At 35.8% G+C, this 17,644-nt stretch overlaps 2 protein-coding genes across 3 annotated transcripts in view; one reads left to right on the plus strand and one right to left on the minus strand.

Annotated features, from left to right (window-relative positions):
• LOC128024992 (integrin alpha-3-like) overlaps positions 1–17,644 on the plus strand; it is a 48,896-nt gene that overhangs the window by 24,553 nt on the left and 6,699 nt on the right. For both annotated transcript variants that reach the window (XM_052610926.1, XM_052610927.1), the window contains exons 3-15: positions 1,193–1,269; positions 4,815–5,061; positions 5,170–5,274; positions 6,597–6,801; positions 7,290–7,483; positions 8,176–8,264; positions 8,476–8,612; positions 9,470–9,550; positions 14,060–14,127; positions 14,207–14,343; positions 15,599–15,745; positions 15,836–15,933; positions 16,637–16,796. In XM_052610926.1, the coding sequence (XP_052466886.1) occupies positions 1,193–1,269; positions 4,815–5,061; positions 5,170–5,274; positions 6,597–6,801; positions 7,290–7,483; positions 8,176–8,264; positions 8,476–8,612; positions 9,470–9,550; positions 14,060–14,127; positions 14,207–14,343; positions 15,599–15,745; positions 15,836–15,933; positions 16,637–16,796 (1,745 nt within the window). The remainder of the gene's footprint in view (positions 1–1,192; positions 1,270–4,814; positions 5,062–5,169; positions 5,275–6,596; positions 6,802–7,289; positions 7,484–8,175; positions 8,265–8,475; positions 8,613–9,469; positions 9,551–14,059; positions 14,128–14,206; positions 14,344–15,598; positions 15,746–15,835; positions 15,934–16,636; positions 16,797–17,644) is intronic.
• Positions 16,710–17,644, minus strand: part of LOC128024991 (angiotensin-converting enzyme-like) — a 34,412-nt gene continuing 33,477 nt past the window's right edge. Inside the window, exon 25 of the mRNA XM_052610925.1 lies at positions 16,710–16,853. Within this exon, the coding sequence (XP_052466885.1) occupies positions 16,846–16,853 (8 nt within the window). The 3' untranslated portion in view covers positions 16,710–16,845. The remainder of the gene's footprint in view (positions 16,854–17,644) is intronic.

Below are 17,644 nucleotides of genomic sequence, written 5' to 3' on the forward strand. Positions count from 1 at the left end.
TCACTTTTTGTTTTGGTCGGTTCTTCTGTCACGGGCTACTGTGACGGAGGACAGGAGTACATCATCACAGGAGACTTTAATGGAATCAAGGGAATCAGGAAAACACGTAGTGGAAAACATCAACAAGTAGAATTGACAAACATTAACTGAAAGGACTGGGGCTTTTAAACACAGTATATTGAGCTGACGGGTTTCCGGCTCGGCTCCTCAGTGAAAACCTGTTATGCATTGCACCTGCTGCCTTCTTATACTCACGCAGTGATCAGCGGCATCTGGATGCAATGATTGCATGCCAATGTGCATTGGCTCATTTAGTTTACACTCTAAGTAGATTGGTCTATCAAAGCGATATCCCATTTTGCGTCGATCACCGACGCGGCATCTCCGTTCCCTCCTTCAGGGAACGAGGGTTACCATACGTGACCGAGACGATAACTAGGGACTGGAATCAAATTAGCAATCAACACGAGGGCAAAACTTGGTCACATAGAGCAAAACACACACAAAACACGAAACAAAGTCTGACAGTTACTGTAGATCAAAGGACTAAGGCATGTTTAGGGCATTCAGTTCACAGATTAGATCATGTGTGTAACATCTGCATATAACATGTGCATATATCAGGGCATATATAATTTCCTGCTCCTGTTTTAGACATAAGTGAAAGTTAAAACAATTTTCTATTTTAATAAGACAAGAGGCAGACTGTCCTTTGAATACTTAGTGTACTTGAGTACGATTAAGCAAATAATACCTACTGTATAATAATAACATTTCCCTTACAAAGCCTCAACACAGCAACCATTGAAACTCACCTGTCTGAATGATGTCTCACTCCATGCTATTCAAAAGACTTTCATCTTTTCACATTTCTAGCCTGCCTTTCTCCCTCCTCTCTCAGGTCAGCATGATTGGCTCATGTTGGAGGCAGGTATTTGCTTCAGAATTAACATGATACACTCAGCACAGGAAGCGTCTTGGTCTGTGCAGCCTTAAGGTTACTTTGAGCAGACGCAGAGCATTTCTTTCTGGTTTACACCATTTTAGTAAATCTGTAAAACCATGGACTTTTCTTTGCTTAGCCTACTAGTTAGCTTTTTATCATCATCTTTTAGATTTACATATAGAGAAATGCTCTTTGTGGGCAGACTGTGGGATAAAATCATTGTCTGATGGTTTGTTTCTCATCTAGCGCAGGCAGCAGAGACGGTGGAGGGCATGTGGCTGGGAGTGACCGTGGCCAGTCAGAGGAATGGAGGACATGTGCTGGTGAGATCAGATGCATCTTAGATTTCTTTTTTTATAATAGACTGTTTATTTGCAAAGGCAAGACCATCACTTAAAATTGGACAGACACAATTTAATGGATCCCTCCTTTGGACTCAGTAAGAGAGACAGGTGCATTCAGGCCACTGTTCTCTCAGTGTACTGTATTTCAAACTCTGCTTTTACACTGCTGCCTTTAATGATCAGCTAATCTTGATTAGCTGTTTAAGGTGTTGTATGTTGATAATAAGCTTGAAGTTGTTTTCAGGAATAAGGTTCATTACCTTAGTGGGCCCCCTTTCGTTACGTGGGCTGGGACAATGTTCATGACTTGTTGTGTACTTCTACAGTTTGTAGTAATTAAGATATTTTTATATTTTTGAAAGAAGTCTCTTATGATCACCAAGGCTGAATATATTTGAATGAAAAATACAGTTAACCCCTTTGCGTGCAAACATCGCTGACGGCCCCAGTTTATTATTGTTTCACTTTCACAGCACATTAAACATCACTGTCTTACTTCATCTGGACAAACTGTGCATCAATGGAAAGTTTAAAGACTCAAGCTTCGATATTTGACCAATATTTTGATAAAACATTGTTGCAGTGACAGATATTTAGTGATTTATGTCAGGAGTGCAAAATAATAAATCCGTATTATGCCACATTTTGAATAGAAATTCACAACTCACTCATATTCAGTCACGTCAAGAGCGGTTTATTTGTGTTCACATAGACTCACTGAACAGCGTCAATAAGGATTTACAGACCAAAGATGCATATCTGCGGAGATATATGGATATATTTACTAATGTTTACTTCATATTTCTTCAGACAGAATCGTCATTTCTATTCATTTTCCACGGATTTACGCGATCAGATGATAAACAGCCTCTCCCAGCGATCTCTGTGTGCGTGCAGTAGTCACAGCTCGTGCGGTGTGTGACTCAGACTCTGATTGGGTCTTTCAAACGTCAATCTTAGAGTTTCATATCTGGACACCGCCCCATCGTGTCACATGCTTCCTGCACACTTCCTGGTAGTTATCTGGCCAAAACAACACTGAAACACCTCTGTACACACAAAATATCCGAATAATAAACCCGCGATTACGATAGTAAAGCTTGGTATGAGAATTTCTTGAGATCTGGGGTGTTTTTATAAAAAAAATCGAAAATGTACATCGGAAATGCTAACTTGTGCAGCGATGAAAAAGGCTACAAATAACATATTTTTACAACAGTAAACGACCAAATTCCACCCCTGATCGCTAAAGGAAGTTATTATAAACACTCGATCGGGGTTTAAAGTGAGTTTTGAGTAAAAGTGTACTAATAATTTCATAAATTGTCAGATGTAGCTTGATGCTAACGTTAGCACCAATGCTACTAATAGCAGGTGCTTTTCTTCTTCATAATGCATTTTTGTCTCAATAATTCACGTAAGGTCGTAAGAAAATGTTTTGTTGTATTTTTATAGTAAGACTTTTGATAAATAAGGGCTAAATGCAAAGAGAGACTGAAGTGAGATCGCTGCTTTGTTGCTTTGTAAAGCCTGAAAAACCACAATCAAGGCTAATAAAGGTGGAATAAAAACAAAAGAATAATGATAAAAGAATAATGCGGATAGTGTGTCATACTTGGCGGAGGTGTGAAACAACCGTTTGGTGAGAACAATACAATCATGATTCGGGCAGTTTTCAAGAGTGAAACATACACAAAGAGCACAGGAAAGTTTACATGTGAGATCTTACAGAGATGACAAGGGCCATAAATCAATCTGATTAGCCTTCTCTAAAAACACACATGACATGGCCTTAGAAAATATTTCATAAAATTCACAGTTTTACAGATTCGATTATGAAATTTTTTATGAAGTCTTGGAAGACTTGTGGCCTTAGCTACACTGTGTTTTCAAACTCATTTCCTACATCAACATTTTTTTAAATACATTTAAAACATATGTTTTTAATATGTTTATTTTTGTTTTTATGTTTGAGCTTATATATCTCTATTATCATAACAGTCTGAGTGATTCTGATTCCTGAACAGTAAACTTTAAAGTGTCAGCTTTGTGAACAAAGGTTGATTATGTATCTAGTCAGAAAGAATCATGAGCAGAAACCTTTTTATTTTGGGTATGTAATTTCGGTCTCCATGCCAAAAAAGGGGGGTTACTAGTAAGGGGTTAAACATGTTAGAATATTGTGAAATATGATTGCAATTCTAAATAACTGTGTTCTGTTTGAATATATTTTAAAATGCTATTTATTCCTGTGATATTTCTGCATCATTACTTCTGTGTTCAGTGTTAAAAGATCCTTCGGAAATCATTTTCTTATGCTGATTTGATGCTCAAGAATGTTGAAAACCATTTTGCTGCTTTGATATTTTTTTGTGGGAATCATAATAGATTACCATGCAAAAGTTTGAGGTAAATAGGATGGTGCATTGAAATTCTGACTTCTACCTCGTGTTGATCTGATACGTGCTCAACAGCACAATGCTTCAAGAACAATCTGCTCACGTAGCCTTAGAGGATTTCTGACCATCCCAAATGTGGAAGTGAAACCCTCCGCAAGACATATTTGGATATTTTTGTATAGACCAGAGACATGACTTCAGCTTTAATTATAAGAAAGAATATATAAAGAGATGCAGACACCCTCCCGTCTCAGTCTATCTATCTAACTGAACTTCAGTTTCTCGTCTTTTCTTTATCCTTTATTTCTGGCTCATTTGAATACTTTGAAATTTTACAGGTTTATTCAACTCAGATACTTTGACTTTTGGATACTTTGAATTTTGATACTTTGAGTTTTGATATACTAAGTATTCTTATATACTTTTATCATTAACAGTTTGAGTACTTTAGAGTATTCTAATAATTTTACGAATTTTAGATGGACACAATCTATCATATATGGATTGCTTTTAAAACTATATTAATGTTGGATTTGCATTTTCTATATTTGAAGCTGGTTATGATACTTAATAATCTGTTTGCAAGTGATGATTTGTATTCTCACTTTCTATATTCTCTGAATAAATTTGCATTCTGAAATACCACCCACTGTCTGACCCGGATAAAAAAATGTTGCATCATAGGATTTTTTAGTTTGTTTGTTTGTTTGTTTTAATTAGTACTTTTATTTGGGAACATTCTTTTAATCAAAAAACAGTGTTGCATGGTTTTCACAAAAGTATTTATCAGCTAAAACTGCTTTCAGCAGAGATAATTATTAAAAATTGCTATTCAGTAATAATTGATAAGAATTAAGCAGCAAATCAGCATATTAGAATGATTTCTGAAGGATCATGTGAAACAGAAGACTGGAGTAACGATGCTGAAAATTTAGTTTGAATCACAGGAAAAAATTACCTTTTACAATATTCGAATAGAAAACATTTATTTTAAATTGCAATAATATTTCACAATATTGCTGTGTTTTTGATCAAATAAATGCAGCCTTGGTGAGCAGAAGAGACTTCTTTTGAAATCATTGAGTCATTAAAGACTTCTGTTTATCTCTTCTTTCATGTTGGCAGGCATGTGGTCATCGCTACGTAAAAAAACTGCTGGGGGCCGAAGAGCAGCAGCGTATGGTGGGCAAATGTTATGTGCGAGGCAACGACCTGACCTACGACCCGTCTGATTACTGGCAGTCTGACACGTATGAGCTGTGCGACTTCAACTATGACCAGAACCTGGAGGGCATGTGTAACATGGGCATCTCAGGGGGCATGACGGAGAATGACGTGTACTTTGGGACCCCTGGCAGCTTTGTGTGGCAGGGTAAGTACAGGAAAACCAGGAAAATCTGGTGTGTCAGCTCTCTATTATCACATATAAAGATCATCCTTCAGGGTCATATAGTTAAAAGCGATTCTTGTGCTCATATAGGAACTGTCCATATGAAAGAGAGAGACCCCAGCTTTGATTTTGCCGGAGATGCTAATGAAATAAGCTTCGGTAAGCTAGGAGAGGACAGACTCAACATCTACATAGGTATGTACAGTACTTTATTATTGGTTTTGAATCACGTTGACAGTGTTGGGGAGTAATAATAATAATGCAAATAAAAAAGCTCTTCTTACATGTTTCAGTCGCTCAGCTGTTTCCTAAATAACGACCTGCTTTTTCCAGTGAGTAGAGAATAACATATGAAACATCGTCATGAGGGAGATCAAAAATATTCACTTATATAATTATCTTACCAAAACTGTCATTTCATGCATTAATTTATGTTTTTGTTTTAATGTAATTGTTTAGTGTTATTAATTAATTAAGTTAGTAATAACCAATTAATTTAATTTAATCATTTATTAATGATAATAATAATAATAAATATTAATTATTATTATTCATATTAATTTAAGAATTTAGTGTTAGTTACAAATGTATCTATATTTATGTAAATGTATAGAGAGAGCGAGAGAGAGAGAGAGAGAGAGAAATAGTTTTGTTATTTAGTTCTAATTTATCATTTATTTGTAGTTTTTTTTTATCAAAATCAAACAAATTTTTTATTCATAGCATTTTATGTCATTCTTTTCTGTATAGCAAATAGTACTACACAATAATCTTAGCAAAAAATTATTAATGCATTAAGTTCAGTGTTAATTGACTGATAATCTAAATATAATTTTATTTATTATTTATTTATAAATGTATTTTTTAATACATTTGTTTCATTTTCTATAATAGATTTATATGTTTTAGATTCATTGTTAATCTGGAATCATACAATAATTTTATCAGTATTTTTTAAGTAAATTTAACTGTTTTTATTGTTAATATGTGCAGTATTTATTTGGTGATTTACTTATTGTTTGATAATAATTTGATCAAACACTGGTATATTAAATATGTTTTTATTTGCTTTTAAATGCTTTAGTATATCTATATAACTTTTCAAATTTGTTTAAGTATTTGTTTTAGTATATGCTTTTTTAAATATAAATATATTTTTTTGTATATATAAATGCTGTTTAATGTTGTCACTCTAACTAAATGTTTTGGAACCAGATATAAATACTATCCTGTAAAATAAAATAAAATAAAATAAAATAAAATAAAATAAAATAAAATAAAATAAAATAAAATAAAATAAAATAAAATAAAATAAAATAAAATAAAATAAAATAAAATAAAATAAAATAAAATAAAATAAAATAAAATAAAATAAAATAAAATAAAATAAAATAAAATAAAATAAAATAAAATAAAATAGCTAGTTTTTTCTTTTTTCTCAATATATTTGACTGAATGCATTTTGTAGTAGCTTCACTGCAGGTCACAGGTTTAAGAATCCACATCTCTTTCTTCAGGTTACTCTGTGCTGGAGGACATTAAACTGCTGGATCACTCTAAGTACACTGTGGTGACAGGGGCTCCCAGAGACAATTTCAAAGGCTCCGTGATCCTGGCAGAAAAACAAGGTTTGGTTCTTAACCCAGTGATGACCATCCCAGGGGAACAAATAGGGTCGTACTTCGGCGGCTGCTTGGCGGTGACCGACCTAAACAATGACGAGTAGGTCACTGTGTAACTTAATCATTGTATTATCTATGCTATGACTGGCTAATCTGTTAAAAGTGTTTGATGCAATATCTTAGTAGAACACAAAGTTGTGCAGTAAAAGTCAGTGGGGTCCAATAAATCACTGCACAAAAATACTAGTCATATTAGTCACACAGCTTTGTACTACTGGTGAAACTTGTCAGCATCGCTGTTTTCATGTCTAATAATCCATTATCATCACAGAGACTGATCTGTATAATGCTTCATTGAGTTTGAAAGTCAATACAAAGGAAGTAGACCAAAGAATGTTTAACTTTCCCCATGTGCCCTTGTAAAGATCCTCTTGAGCTTCATACTCAAGCATGTCAACAGATACATGGCTGAATGCTTTTATATGGCAGCTTCCTCATACTTTACTAAAGCTGTGAAAGACTTCTATGAAAATAGTCTTTCATAATTTAGACATAACATGTCATTTGTGTGGATGCGTGTTGTTATAGCTGGAACGACCTGATCGTTGGAGCTCCATTCTACTTTGATCGCAACAAGGAGGAGGGAGGAGCTGTTTACATCTTCATGAACGAGAACGGATCCTTCCAGGAAAGAGCCAGCTCGGTTCTGAAGGGTAAAAAAGGCTCAGGGTTTGGATTTGCTGTTGCTGCGGTGGGGGACGTCAATCAGGATGGATTTCAAGGTAACGCAGACTACAAACTCACTGTTGTAAATATGCAATTATTTTAATGCAACGTAAAAAAGTATAACATATTATTGTACTTTAAAATAAATATTAAAATATGCACAAATATATATAAATATACATAAATAAATACACTGCTATTCAAAAGAGTAAATAAGATTTTAGAATTTTTTATTTAGATCTTAGGTTTCAGTAACCATATATATAATCTTATAAAGTATTTATTTTAACTTTCTATTTATCAAAGAATACTGAAAAGAAAATCATGGTTTAATAAATAAATCATGCAGTGAAGCTACTACAAAAATCATAAATCATGGTTTTCACAAAAATATGAAACAGTACAACTGTTTTCAACATGAGAATAATAAATGTTTCCTGGGCAGTAAATCAGCATATTAGAATGATTTCTGAAGATCATGTGACACTGAAGACTGGAGGAATGATCCTGAAAATTCAGCTTTGATCACAGGAATAAATTACATTATAAAATATATTAAAATAGAAAACAGTTATTTTAAATTGTAATAATATTTCAGAATATTACTGTTTTTACTGTAGTTTTAATGAAATAAATGCAGCTTTTGAACTGTAGTGTATGATGTAATTGATGTTATAATGCTGCCATCTGAAGGCCATGGAGGGTCATGATGTTGCTCTGGGGTTTGTGTCTTGGTTTCTTCATTCAGATTTAGCTGTTGGTGCTCCGTTCCAAGACTCTGGTAAAGTCTTTATATGGATGGGAAGTAAAAATGGAATAACTAAGGAACCCAGCCAGGTAAAGCAAGTATCTTGGGATTTTTATAGAACACCTTTGGAAATATATATATGAGATTTTTTGGGTGATGTTTCTACAATTACCTACTGTTGCATGTCATTGATAATTGAGTGATCATACATAAATCAGCCATATTAGACATATCTGGACCTTGAGAATAAGAGGAGGGTGATTTACTCTATGTTGAACGGGTAATGTGACTATCTCTCAGGTGATCGAGGGGAAATCATTAGGTCCTAGTGGCTTTCAGACGTTCGGCTACTCTCTCAGTGGAGGAATGGATATGGATGGAAATGATTATCCTGATATTTTGGTGGGCTCCATGGATGACCGCATCGCTCTCTTGAGGTTCAGTCTTTCAGCAGTGTTTGCCATTTATAGATGCTCATATTATTCAGAGGGATTTTCAACGATTCTTTTTCCAAACACAGAAACCACATAAATATATTTTATATACACACATACACTTCTGATCAAAGGTTTGGACTCACTTGAGTTGATTATTGATTATTATACATCATTATTATGACATTATTAATTAGTATTATTAAACATTTTATTTATTATTGTTGCATAATTTAATTTCTATTTATTTGTATTCGTAAATAAATCAATAAAATAAACATATTATTACTATAACTATTGCTATTATAACATTTATTTGTTATACATTTTATTTATTTATTTATTTATTTATTTTATTAATTTAGATTTATGCATTTACAAATAAATGAAAAATAAATTGATAATAATAATAATAATTAAAATTAATTACTATATTAGTTATTACTATTAACTAGCATGCATATTGGCTGTTTATTAGTACTTATAAAGTGCATATTAATGTATTATTGTGCATGAGCATATGTTAGATCCCTTAATCCAACCCCATACATAAACATAACTGCCTTACTAAATTTACTTTTAGTCATTTTGCAGACGCTTTTACTATAATAAATGTATGTGCAGTGCATATTGCTTTTTATATATGTTCTATTTGATTGATAGATTTTTAATGGATGATTTATAGTAATAACTGCTAGTAAACAGCAGACATGTACTTTGTGTAACCAACCTGAACACCTAACAAATATGTGGTCCCTGCATGCTTGTAGGGCCCCCTGCTGGTCATAGCCATTTAAACCAATCTATCTGTTCTGCAAGCAAACCTCAAAACCTGTTATGTTTGATGGGTGTTTTTTCAGGGCTCGTCCGGTCATCCACCTCTCCCAAAACTTTACAGTAGAGCCAAAGATTGTGATTCCAAACCAGTGTGTTAACTCCTGGTAAGAGGACATGTTTTTATTCTAACAAATATTTTAGGCATTTGTTCTCCTTCAGGAACTCGAGCTGCATCAGAAAACGCTATGGAAATGCCTTCTGTGTGACCTCGCTCGGAATCACATGTGTAATCAGTCCATTGGCGAGTGACGTAGTGACCAGGAAGCTATAAAAGCATGTGAGGTGGAACCGGCAACAGCTTTCTGTCATTCAGCAAGCACTCTGTGTGTGTCAGTCACTATCTGTTTGTGAGTCTTATTTAGTGTTGTTTGTCCACTTATAAGCACCATTACGTCAAAGCTTCAGTAAAAAGAAGCATTTAGGCGAGCAGGCAGCATTCAGGCTGTATGTTCCTCCCTGCCCGTGCTATATTTTGGGTGGGGACTAGAGCTGTAGTCAAGTCTGGCTTTGTCGAGTCCAAGTCAAGTCCAAGTCCAGGACTAGTCGAGACCGAGTCAAGACCGAGTCCAAAGAGGTTCGAGTCCAAGTCAAGTCCAAGTCCAAAAGTTTCGAGTCCAAGTCCAAGACCGAGTCCAAATGAAAGAAAAAAGGGTCCTCTTCAAGACCACATACTTAACTACTGATAATGTTTGTGATGCGAGAGAAAGCATATCTCCTATTCTAAGAAAATCATTTTACATTATTATTTGTAATGATCAAAAAGCATGTGCAAAGTAACAACTCTGTAGGACAGGGGTCTCCAAACTACATCCTGGATGGCCAATGTCCTGAAAAGTTTAGCTCCAACTGGCCTTAACACACCTGGAAGATTAGTGTGTCTAGTAAGAGCTTGATTAGGTTCAAGTGTGTATAATTAGGGTTAAAGCTAACAGGGGCGTTAAACAAGATCCTGGGCCCTATGCATAGGCAGTCCTGATGGGCCCCCATGGCCCCCACCCATGAAAATATCCAGGTAAAAAATATATATTTCAGATTCATACTTTTCAAGGGCCCTCTCTTCCTTTGGGGCCTTGCTAATGAGTACTGGTTTTACTCCCAGTCCGACCCTGGGAGCTAAACTTGGATAAACAAACAAAGTTTGGAACTGTAAGGTCAAATAATTTTTATGTACTTTATTTTTTGTTGACATTATATCTGTGGTCAAAAATGTATATGACTATGCCTAATTGGCACAGTGCACAGACACACGCAAAGCTCGGGATATGACAAATGCGTGCAGCAAGGCTAGAATGGATACGTTTGGCTCTACTGGCCATGCGCACATAAATACAGCAAATTTTTTGTCCTACTGTGCTAGTGTTTGCATAGACTAGTCGAGCTCTGTGTGAAACAATCGACTACTCCAGCATGCATTAACCATAATGCATACAAAGAGTTTGCAAGTACGACGTGAATTTTAGATTTACAATATTGCGTGGAGCTGTTACTATATGACCTTATCTATGTTGCATGTAAAAATAAAATAGGCCTATGTAATGTAATAATTAGGGTTGTGCCTGAAGCCGAATACCTTATTCGGAATGGCAAGGATAATTGCTTAAAAAACGAATAACGCTCAAGGAATAATTCTGCCTGAATACTCGGCTAAAGCTGACAGAGTCTGGTGTTTGCTAGATAACAGGTGAGCCAGGGCATCAGCGCCAGAAGTGAATGAATGTAAACTTTATGAGTGAAACAAACACCGCATTGTTGTCGCCTCTCTGTGCATCTCTCAGAAATCAGAGCGTTGCAAGAGTAATTTTACCTATAATAATACATCATAGCTACACGTTATATTATTTGTATATATTTAAAAGGCAATGATTTAAAGCTTAGGCTACGGTATGATTCAAATGAATGGAATAAGCACAGCGCGCTCACCAATCAAACAGACGCGTTGCACGTCTCAGTCTCTCAAAAACCAAATCAGTTCTCTCTCAAGAGTAGGCTAATAATCAGCTTCGATACGGATACATTGTCTACTTGTCCTACATGTTTGCATCTTTACCTTTTGCTGGTTTGCGCGGAACACACACATCTGTTCAGTGAAGTTCATTAACATTAAGACTCGCTCAAAGTGTTCTGCGTAATGAAAATGTGCGCATTGAATGGATTCAGTCGTGTTCAAATGATCACTAAACGTTTGTCATGACATCTCTCTGCTTGCATGATAAATATTATTTTAGAAATTAATAATTATTTCAGTTTAACACGACATACTTGTTCAGTGATAACTACGAAAAAATATATAAAAAGTCATAATAGTCTTATCAAGTAACTGTACGATGTTGTATCCGAATGCAGATAGGAAAAATTTTGTGATTGTTACAGATACAAATACTGGCTGTTACATGAAAATGTAAATATGCAATGTCATATATATTTTAAAGTTTTTAAAATTTACATATGTAATTGTTGCATAAGGCTATGCATTAATACGCGTTTATTGATAAAAAAAAAAGGCTATCTAGGTGTAGACGTAAATCGAACACAATCTAACAAGTAGAAAATTAAATTAGAAACATCTAAACTTTTCAGGTCGCAGTAAGTGCACCACTGGTCATGCACATCCTTTCCCGGAACAATACTGAAAGCTAAGGCAAGATGGAGAAACAGATGATCATAGTTGTACAAGGATAGCCATTTTTTAAATGAATCTATTAGCAGAGCTACTGCAAGTGATTTTAAGTGCTGGAATTCCATTTATTCTTTGCTGAAACTTCTGCGTCATCATGGAGAGCGGGTCATGGTTGCCCAGCAACAGCAGACGCCACTGGAGCGCAAGAGCAGGCTACAGAGTGCTTTGGAAATAAGGAGAGCGGCGCGCCTAGCGTTTTCCACACGTTTTCAGTCGCGACATCGTGCAAATGTGGTTTTGTTTTGAGGGAGAAATTTTTTATTTTATTTTTTTGCTGGACTCGGTCGAGACCAACTAGAAGACTTGGCGAGTCCAATGGCCAAGTCCGAGACAAGTCCGAGTGAAAATTCCAAGACCGGACTCGAGTACTACAGCCCTAGTGGGGACATACAGGTACACAGTTTGTGTGTTGTCTGCTTGGGAGCAACAGTCAAGTCTCGAGTCAGCGGTTTCTTCCCCCTCTGAGTGAGAGCTCGCTACTGCAGCTATTTTTCTCAGAGGAGATTGATAATGTTTATGATTATTACATAATTTTGGATATTTGATGTGAATCTTACCACACCAAACTGTGTTTACTAGTTTTGATTGAATTTAATTCTGAGGAATAAAAAGTATTTATGCTGACTATGAGAAGTTGGATATACAGGGGCTCTTGGGATAAATGTTTCTCACGTGAGAGCACGTGTTTACCTCTTATCCTGTGAGGAGGTTGAGGTAGTCCGCAGCGGCTGCTGGACGTAGCGGTACTAAGAGTCTCGCCGCCTCCACAGATGTCTCTAGAGCAGCTGGTTCAGGTGTCCCCTGCCGGTGTGCCACTTCAGGGCACAGAGCTAGCTGTTTCAATTACACTAGAGGTCAGTCTCGAGAGATTTGCAGACCGCGTGTCTCCTGCACACTGTAGAATGAGGCTATAGAATCCAGTTCTTGTCGTCCTCAGTTTAATGGGGTTAACCCCTCTATGGTGGGTCCCGAACAGGCTCTGGTCATGGAACAGAAGTAGTTACTCGTTTGAGGAAGAAGGCCATCGTGGTGGTCCCACGTCATGCAGCAGAGTCTGAGTACTACAGCCGGTACTTCACCGTTCCAAGGAAGGATGGAGGGTGGCCCAAGGGGAAGCCTGCTTTGCATGATCAAGGTCACGCGGTGATGCCTAAATGCCTTGACCATGTGGAGATAGCATTGGTTCTTGCCCGGTGCTGGGGGCTCCTTGTCGCTGTTTAACGCTAATAAAGGATGCATTCCCCACTCGCTGGGAAGCAGTCATGAGTGGCCACCTTGCCCGCGGCCTGTGGGGTATGTCCCTAAGTTCCTCTCTGTTACACCACAGCCTATCATGCTACAGGCCTTCTGTCCTCCTCCCTTCAGGGAGCCTGACCAGAAGAAGCTTATCTGCAAGCACTGGACACATACATCCACAGAGCTGCTCTGTGGAGAAGGGCTGACCAACTGCTGGTTTGCTATGCTCTTCCTAAGAGGGGTATTCCTGCTACGAAGCAGACCCTCGGTCGGTGGATAGTGGATGCCAGTACTATTGCTATTGGTTAACATCTCCAGGTTATGTATGTAACCATAGTTCCCTGAAGGGAATGAGACACTGTGTCTCAGGTCCATACTTCCGGCATCTCTGCGAGCACTTGCTTCATTTCTTAAAGCTGATGCCGGTTCCACCTCACATGCTTTTATATATTCCTGGTCACTACTTCACCCACCTATGATGTCTCACCCTTCCATTGGATTGATTACACATGTGATTCAGAGCGTGGTCACGCTAAAGGGAATACCATACGCATTTTCCGACGCAGTGTTTCGTTCCCTTTTTAAAACCATTGTTACATATGTAACCTGGAAATGATTTTCAGTAATTTAGTCACAAACTTATCATATTATACTTGTGCTGTAGAAAGAATTAATTAAGTGATTTTTCTTTTTTTTATAGCATAAAAGTGAAGGTGTGTTTCAGCTACAGTCTCAGCACTGGAAACACAGCCTTCAAGAAAGACATCAGTAAGTGGAGCACCAGCTTCAGTAGTGTTTGGTCTGTGTTTTATTGGATTAACCGTGTGTTTGTTTCTCTCTGCATCAGCTGTGAAGTACACAGTAGATGCTGACCCCAATCGCCGTGGCGCCCGAGTTCGTTTCCTGGACAACAAGCAAAGCACATTTACAGGCCTGCTGTCTTTCTCCGCTCCCGCATGTCAAGAGCTGGAACTTTCTGTTCATGTGAGAGACCACGCTCATTTGTTTCACTATATTAGTGAGGATATGCATAGACTTTCACTGGTTTTATATCAGTTATCACCCAACCCTACCCCGAAATCAGCCCCTCACAAAAACACGTGCTAACACTAGCTTTAAATGAAGACATGTTTTGGTCTATTTATCAAGTGAGAATCAGTAAGATGTCCTTACTAGTGGTTGGCATGTTATTTGACTATATAAGTGAGGACATTTGGCCCTACCAAGTACACACACAAGCACTCTCTCTCTCTCTCTCTATCTCTCTCTCTCTCTCTCTCTCTCTCTCTCTCTCACACACACACACACACACATATAAAAAGTGTATATATAATTTATATGTATTTAAGCATGAGTAAATTAATGACTAAATGAATAAATGTGTACATAAATATATTAATAATACTACTACTAATAAAATATAAAAAATGTATATTTTGTTCACAATAGAATATAGATAACATATCAAATGTTGAAAGTGAGACATTTTGAAATGTCATGCCAAATATTGGCTCATATTGACCTTGCATTTTCCAACATGACAATGCCAGACCACATACTGCATCAATTACACAATCATGGCTGTGTAGAAGAAGGATCCGGGTACTGAAATGGCCAGCATGCAGTCCAGATCTTTCACCCATAGAAAACATTTGGCACATCGTAAAGAAGAAGATGCGACAAAGAAGACGTAAGACAGTTGAGCAACTAGAAGCCTGTATTAGATAAGAATGAAACAACATTACTATTCCTAAACTTGAGCAACTCGTCTTCTCAGTCCCCAGACGTTTGCAGACTGTTATAAAAAGAAGAGTAGATGCCACACAGTAGTAAACATGGCCCTGTCCCAGCTTTTATCAGATGTGTTGATGCCATGAAATTTAAAATCAACTTATTTTCCCCTTAAAATTATACATTTTCTCAGTTTAAACATTTGATATGTCATCTATGTTGTATTCTGAATAAAATATTGAAATTTGAAACTTCCACATCATTGCATTCTGTTTTTATTCACAATTTGTAAAGTGTCCCAACTTTTTTGGAATCAGGTTTGTATTATATTATATTATATCAGTTTTAAATGAACATGATTGCCAACATATATAATGCTTAAATAATAACTTCTTTAATGCATGTAGAAAATAAGCATAGGATAAGAATGCCATTCTGATCCAGGAATCTGTCTTTAGAGAATGCAAAGGAGCAACAGGGTTGTTTTCTCTCTCTCCCCCCTCACTAGACTCCTGTGAGGGACAAACTTCAGCCCATAGTGTTCACTCTCAACGTGTCTCTGAACGAGCAGAAAGCAGCAGCACAGCAAACACTGCAGAGTCTGGACGCTTTCCCTGTGCTGAGCGGCCAGCAGATCCTGACCAACAAAACTGAGGTACAAACCAGTCTCAGCTGAAGAGAAACCTCTGCATGAACGTTTCTGCTGATGTGAGTCTTGAGAGTGCTTTGGTGTGTTTGTCCTCAGATTAACTTTCATAAGGAGTGTGGTGTTGACAACACGTGTAGCAGTAACCTGCAGCTCGAGGCCATATTTGCTGATGAGAATAACATTCCCTTCCCCAGGTGAGTATGCTGCATGAAAACAAGTGAATGTGGATGGAAGAAAATGTGTACACAAACAGCATTTATTCACATTCACAGTCTTTTGAGTGAATTCAGTTCTCATCATTTAGTTTTGGTGGACTTTTTCATAAATCTAATGATTCATGTAACATATGTCATGTAAAATAATGATCAGAGTAGAATAGTACTGGTAATAATATAGTGTTTATTATATTGTGGCCACTTAAAAACTATTTATTTGGTTAAAATTGTTTTAATAAATGAAGTCTAAAAACTGAAAAACTTTTATTATAATTAAAAAGAAACTAAATTATTACATTTTATATTATATTGTTATGTAAATTATTGACCGCTTACCAGATTGACTCAGATTGACCATTTATATTATATTATATTATATTATATTATATTATATTATATTATATTATATTATATTATATTATATTATATTATATTATATTATATTAAATATGTAATTTTATTTTGTACTTCAATCATTCTGTGAAATTATGTGATAAAAGAAACACACCACAGAGAGATAAGACATATATGAAAACAGCACCTGGAATCAAATCCAAATTAATTATATAAAAAAACAGTTGTAATATATTTATTTCAATTTTATTTCACAAGCTACTGTCTTCTTCAAATACTACTGTTTAAATACATGTGAGAATTATGGGATGTGCTGGTTTGTTCCCAGTCAGACTATGGAGTTCAGCAGTAACATTAAGAAGCTGGTGTTGATGGTGAATGTTACTAACATGCCTGATGGAGGCAGGCAGGAGGCGGAGGACGCCCATCAGGCCACGCTGAGCATCACCATTCCTCCCTCTCTCAAATACTCAGGAGTGCGTCCTCTGGTGAGTCCACACAGAGGCGCTCTTTCACTCTTCATCGCACCTCCACAGGCTACATCCCTTAGGAAGGAAACACAAAGAAGAGCTTTATAATATCTCAAATAAACAATTGTTCTTGGTTGAGCTATGAAAGAGCAGCATATGAGCAATACAATTCTCCTGTACTTCCTGTGTGATTTTCCCATTGATTTGAGCATTTGTTTTGTACTAAATTTTGCTATATGATTTAACAGAAACAAGTTTTGATTTAAAAAATGTATTAATACATGTTGAAATTAACATTAACTATGATTAATTAATACTTTAGAAGAATTTTTCATTGTTAGTTCATGTTAACTAATGTGTTAACTGAGGTTAACTAAGAACATTTATTGTAAAGGGTTAACAGATTATATTATAAATTAATATATTATATATATTATATTATATTATATTATATTATATTATATTATATTATATATTATATTACATATTCATTGTGTTATGTACAGTAAGTCAGTCATTATTGCTAAATATTATTAATTGACCTTTTATATTATATTATATTTATGGTGTAATGCACAGATTGCTGGTCATTAATGCAAATAACCAATAAATGGAAGTAGCTCATGAAAAAAAAAAACGATATAAAGGATTAGTTTAAATAATCAATATTATTTTACCAAAATTAATCTATATTATATTATATTATATTATATTATATTATATTATATTATAGTATAGTATTGTATAGTATATTATAGTATAGTATAGTATAGTATAGTATAGTGTATTATATATCACCAAACTTTGCAAAAATGAAACAGACTTCCTATTAGAGACTCTTTCTAGTAATTTTTGTTAATTCGATC

Source organism: Carassius gibelio, chromosome A12, assembly GCF_023724105.1.
Source record: "Carassius gibelio isolate Cgi1373 ecotype wild population from Czech Republic chromosome A12, carGib1.2-hapl.c, whole genome shotgun sequence".
In the NCBI taxonomy this organism is placed as follows: Eukaryota; Metazoa; Chordata; class Actinopteri; order Cypriniformes; family Cyprinidae; genus Carassius; species Carassius gibelio.